The 5,517-nt window shown below is 63.2% G+C and overlaps 1 protein-coding gene across 1 annotated transcript; it reads right to left on the reverse strand.

Moving 5' to 3' along the window:
- Positions 1-419: 419 nt before the first annotated feature.
- Positions 420-5,154, reverse strand: LOC102249805 (ETS domain-containing transcription factor ERF). The gene is made up of 5 exons (XM_005883910.1): positions 5,088-5,154; positions 2,009-2,264; positions 1,487-1,682; positions 1,253-1,370; positions 420-868 (listed from the first exon to the last, which is right to left on the reverse strand). The coding sequence occupies exons 1-5, from the start codon at positions 5,152-5,154 to the stop codon at positions 420-422; spliced, it is 1,086 nt and encodes a 361-aa protein (XP_005883972.1).
- Between the last annotated feature and the right edge of the window lie 363 nt (positions 5,155-5,517).

The raw sequence follows: 5,517 nt of genomic DNA on the forward strand, positions 1-5,517 counted from the left end.
GGATTATTGCTCTGAGCACCCTGTCCCCAGGGGGCCTGTGTAGAGAGGGTGTCAGGACGGGCTGGCACAGGGGACACACAGCCACACAAACACACAGGTCACAGCACGGGGGTAGGGGCGGGCGGGGAGGCTGGGCGCCGTATTGCACTTTGGGAGTGGGGCCAGGTAGGGACCCCCTCAAACAGGAGCCTGGGAAGAAGGCTGGAGGCCGTCATGTTCCCTCGCCTCTCTGGAGGGGGAGGTGAGACCCCAACCTGGGGCTGGGGAAGAAGACTGGGCAGCCACGTGTCCTGCCCTGGACGGGGCTGAGGGCTGGTCCCTGGCCTCTGGCAGGACATCGAGGGCAAACCAGACACGGAGAGGCTGCACAGGCAGTGGCCCTGGTCCCTGCCCCAGCAGAACCCATCCCCCACACTGGCTCAGCTGCCAAGCCCTCCTTTGCCCCCCTTGGGCTTGGGGGGCACAGGGAGGCCTTCGTCACCCTCACTGTCAGAGCTGCAGCCGCTGACATCCGTGATCTCCAACTCCGAGTCGCTGTCCTCCTTCCCTCCCAGCGTGGTCTCTGGACCCCCAGCCCCTGGCAGTGCCAGGCGGGGGGCTGCTGCCAGGCCCGAGGGGCGCTCGGGGCCCAGGCCCTCCCCTGTGGCAGCCAGTAGGGGTACAGTCGTGGGGCCTCCCCCTGCCCCTGCTGAGGGCAGATGGCCCAGGGAGCTGGCCAGAGGGTTGGGGTAGAAGTGGGGCGGGTAGAGAGAAGCAGGCAGCTTGGGGAAGGGGCCGGCGAGGTACGGGTTAAAGTTCCAGGGGTACTCCGGGAAGGCTCGGCTGTAAGGGCCCAGCAGACCAGGGGGCTTGGAATAGCCGGTGGCACCTAGGGACACGGGATGCATCGGGCTGGGCCATTGCTCCAGTCAGGGCTGCCTGCCTGGGCCTGAGCGAAGGGTGCCACCCACTTACTGTGGCCCCTGAACTGTCCCCCCCACACCTGTCCCCCCACCCTCATGAGGCTTCCCAGTCCTTCAGTGCCCCTGAGAGCTCTTCTCCCAGCCCAGCCCCCTTTCCAGTTTCCCTCCCCGCAAATCCCTCTCCAGCTTTTAAACACACACACACACACACACACACACACACACACACACAAGCACAAGCCTTGCCGCCCCGCCTCCTTCCTGCATCCTGTCTCCTCCCTCTCTTTGCCATCCTCTTCCCTAAAGCTGCAGCATCCCCCTCCTGGCACCCCTGGGACCCAGGCCCTTACCAGAGCCCAGGAATGAGAAAGGGCTGTCCAGACGCAGTTTGTCCGTCTCGGGGGTGAACAGGGGTGCCCGGGCCCCCGGCTCTCCCAGGCGTGGGGCAGAGAACAGGGTCTGCAGGGTCTGGAGGGGGAGGTGAGGGAGGCGGTGCTGCTCAGACTGGCCACCCCTCCCCAGGGGCTCCATGGCTTGGGGGACACCAAATGCTCCAGTTCTGAGACCCCCGCATCCCAACTCACCTCGGGGGTGAGGGGAGGAGCATCTGGCCCCGGGCCCCCCCCAAAGGGACCAGGGCTCAGCAAGAGCGGGGAGCCCGTGGTGGCTGCCGCCACGTCCAGCAGCGGGTAATTGACGAGCACAACTTTGCTGAAGTTGAACTTGTAGGTGAACCTCTTGCCTTTGGTCTTGTGGAGAATCCGCTTGTTGTAGTAGTAGCTGTGGGGAGAGGGAGAAGGGGTGGAGGGAGGGTCCCGGGCCCATGCTCTGCCAGCCACAGAGCACAGCTGGGGGAACTGAGGCTCACAGAAGCCCCCTGACCAAGGTCCCAGAGCAAGGTGGGGTGAGGCAGGGCCCGGGTCCTGCCTGTGTGGCTCAGCCCACAGTGTGGGCCCTTCCTCCTCGCCTGCCTTCCACTCGGGGACGTACTAGACCCGAGGAGAGCCCTGGCCGCGATCAGGGGTTCTGCCTGGGAGTCCAGGAGAAGCTCCCGGGAGGGCCCAGAGGGCCCACGAGGGGAGGAGGGACGAGGCCACAGCCCTCACCGCAGGGCCCGGCTCAGCTTGTCGTAGTTCATGTGGGGCTTGCACTTGCGGATGCCCCAGAGCCGGGCCACCTCGTCAGGGTCCTTGATGACGAATTCCCCGTAGTCCCCCTGCCAGGCGATGACACCCTGGTACTCCTCCTTCTGCAGCAGCTCCAGGATGAAGTGCCACAGCTGGATCTGCCTCGAGCCAGGCGACGACTCCGGCTTGTAGGCCCAATCCGGGAAGGCAAACCCTGGGGACAGCAGGAGTGGCCCTGCTTAGACCCCAGGAGGCACCCCGCCCTCCCCAGATGAGCAGCTGCCCAGCCTCAGGCATCTTTAGGGACTGAATTCCTTCTCTCCATGCCCCACTGGCTCTCTAGTCCCCAAACTCCCAATAATGTGAGAGAACTCAGCATTGGGTCCCTGTCTTGGCACTACTCTCCCAGGTTCAGCGTCCTGGGGTGGAGGGTAGGAGGCCCAGTTTCCTGTCCTTGACTATGGGGAGGGCCAGCCTGCAGGGAAGGCATTAACCCTCTCCCTCCGTTGCACACCACCTCCCCCTGGACTGCTCCCAAGGTCTCTGGTCTTCTGCTTTCTCAGCCCCACGCCTGCCGCCTCCCGCCTCCCTGTGCCGTCCCTGTTCCATTGCTCCCCAAAGCTCCCCTCGCGGCCCACCCCACCCTGGCACATCCAGGCTGGGCCTGCGCACACATCTCTATGTCTGTCATGTATTTATGCCTTTCTCGCCACTGGGTTCCCTCCCTGCATCTGTGCTGCCGGTCGGAGAGCTGTGTGTCTGCAGATACCCACACTGTGCCCCTGTCACGCAGACGTCCACTCCCCCTCGAGGGCACCAGCTACACCGTGGGACACAGATGCACCTGCCTGGCACACTCCTGCTGGGCACAGCACACCAGCACAATGTGCCACACCAGACACCCAACACTGCACACTCACCCCAACACACAATTACACATCTCCTCGGGCCCCTCAGAACTGCAACACAACCACGGCGACAAACACAGGACCCCAACGATCCAAACACGACAGAGGGTGGGGGAGACAGTGAGGCAGCATCAAGACAGACGTGTCAACCTAACAGGCACACACAGGGTGACACCATGATAACAGCCCCCCCCCAGGCACCCACACTCTCTAACACCCACGGCTCACTCAGCTTTCCACACTCCAATGGCATCCTGCACCCCGTTGTCCAAATATGCCCAGACGCTGGGGGGAAATGGAATGTGCTTGCTCACCCCTCAACCTCACCATCCAGGAAGCCCCAGATCCTATACTCATTCCTGGCCCACATCCTCTATCCACTTTCCCTTCCTCAGAGACCCCAGGCCCTGGCATTAAAACAAGGCAGGGAAAAACACACAAAAGACAGAGGCAGAATTGGCCTATAAAGAGCTGAGAGCCGTGCAAGAAAGGGAATGGGGTTCGCGAGGGCGAGGGAGGTGACACCGAGCTGGGAGACCATCCTGTGTCCACTGCTGTGTGGTCCCCGGGCCGTCCTTCCCTCTCTGGCTCATTAGGATTTCAGGGGCAGAAGGCGAAGAGGAGCAAGGCTGGTCCGGGCTGCCTGGTGTGTACACGGGGCACCAAGGCCCTCCGTGAGGCCGGGACCGAAAGCCCAGGCAGTTTCCTCCCGAAGGGAGAGTTTTCTCTCAACTCCATGTGGGGTTTTTCCCACCTCAGACCAAGGGCTCCATCAACACAGGGGTCTGGCCCATTCCACACCCAGAACACATCCTAGTGGGGACGCGACTATCACAGACACACACAACCCAAAGGTGACAACGCAACTGGCCACACACAACCCAACCCAGAAACACACCTGTCCTCAAATGCACGTCCTCAAATGTGTGATGCTTGCTGACACACGGGCGCGTGTACACACACACACACACACACCCAGAGAGAGGACCAAGCACTTCAGCACAGGACACACACTGACAGCCTCCAACACTCAGTCACACTCAGTGGCACAGATGCAAGAACACACACACACACAGCACCAGCGCTGAGGCGAGGTCCGGGGCCGCCCACCCTCAGCACCAGGACCCCCATTAGGAATGCCACAGGCCATGCCACCGGCCGGTAAGGACCAGGCGAAGGGGCTTCACTCACTGAGGCAGGTGCACTCGGCAAGCTGGCAGACACCCACCCCAGTACTAAAATGTAGACACACTAGACGTGCCACAGAAATGCGACACGCCCCGCCCAGAGCCACCCAGGCAGCCTCAGCTGTGCAGCACAAGGAGGCACACCAGCTCACACACACACACACACACACACAATCCCAGTGACCCTTCTTCCAGAAACACTCAAGTGTGACACTCCACAGCCCCAAATAACCAGGCACAGGTCTCGGTCTGCACAAACACACATACACACACACACACACACACGCGCACTGCTCATCTGTGGGGCGTGTGACTTGGACTCAAATCACACCCAAGCCGGTCTTACTGTCCACGTCCCCATCCTGAGCAGCCTTCTGAGCAGCCGTCCTCCCAGGGCTCCGGCGGCTGGGCCGGGTCTCCAAACCCCTGTCTGGATGATCCTGTCTGTCCCTTGTCCACAGCCCCTGGCCTATGGGCCTCTGGTCCCCCCCCCTCCCCCTCCCGCTCCATCAGTGCCTGTGCAAGAAAGGGACCCAGCGCTGAGACCCAGGGCCGCCCACCCTCACACGGGGACCCCATTAGGAATGCCACAGGCCATGCCACAGGCCGGTAAGGGCCAGGCGAGGGGTTCACCCTGAGGCAGTCCGCCGCTTCTCCCTGCCCGCAGCTCCCTGGTGACGGAAGGCTCAGATGTGCTCAGCAAACCCTCGGGACCTCGGGACCCTGAATCCCTGTGCCTCTCGGACCTCAACACCTCACCCACCCTCCCCAAGACCCTCACATCCCGCAGGCAGGTGGCAGGGACATCTGGCTGTGAAGTTTTTAGCCAAGTTTTTCATTAAGGAATTGGATTCAGGAGACTCTGACAGAGACCCGGGAGGGAGAGGGAGCAGAGGGAAAGACCGGGAGGGGCCGCTGGGAAGGCCTGAGGGCTGGGGTGGGGGGAGGGGCCAGGCCAGTTACCAGGGGTCCAGAGAGCCGGCAGGGCAGGCGGGGCGAAGAGCAGGTCGGAGACGCAGCTACAGTCCATGGTGGAGCCAGCCCTGCAGAGAGGCCGGGACAGACACGCGGGACAGCACAGGGCGGGCGGAGAGACAGACAGGGGTCAGCGCCGAGACCTGCCAGCCGCCTTTCCCCCCCACCTGGCACCTCTCTGCCCCTCGTCCGGTCCCTTTCCCTGACCCTGTGCCGAGATCCTTCCCTCCCGGCCGCCTCCCTTCTCTGCCCGGAGCACTCAGCACGGGGTGCTCCCAGCCTCCCTCCTGGCTCCTCACCATTCACTTGCTCACTCACACGCGCCGCTCGCACCAGCCCGCCCGCCGCCCCGCACAGTCTCTGCCGCCGTCCCTGCGTCCCCCTCTCGCGCCTGGCCTCTCCCTCTGTCTCTGTGGCT

Source organism: Myotis brandtii, unplaced genomic scaffold (assembly GCF_000412655.1).
Source record: "Myotis brandtii unplaced genomic scaffold, ASM41265v1 scaffold803, whole genome shotgun sequence".
Lineage (NCBI taxonomy): Eukaryota > Metazoa > Chordata > Mammalia > Chiroptera > Vespertilionidae > Myotis > Myotis brandtii.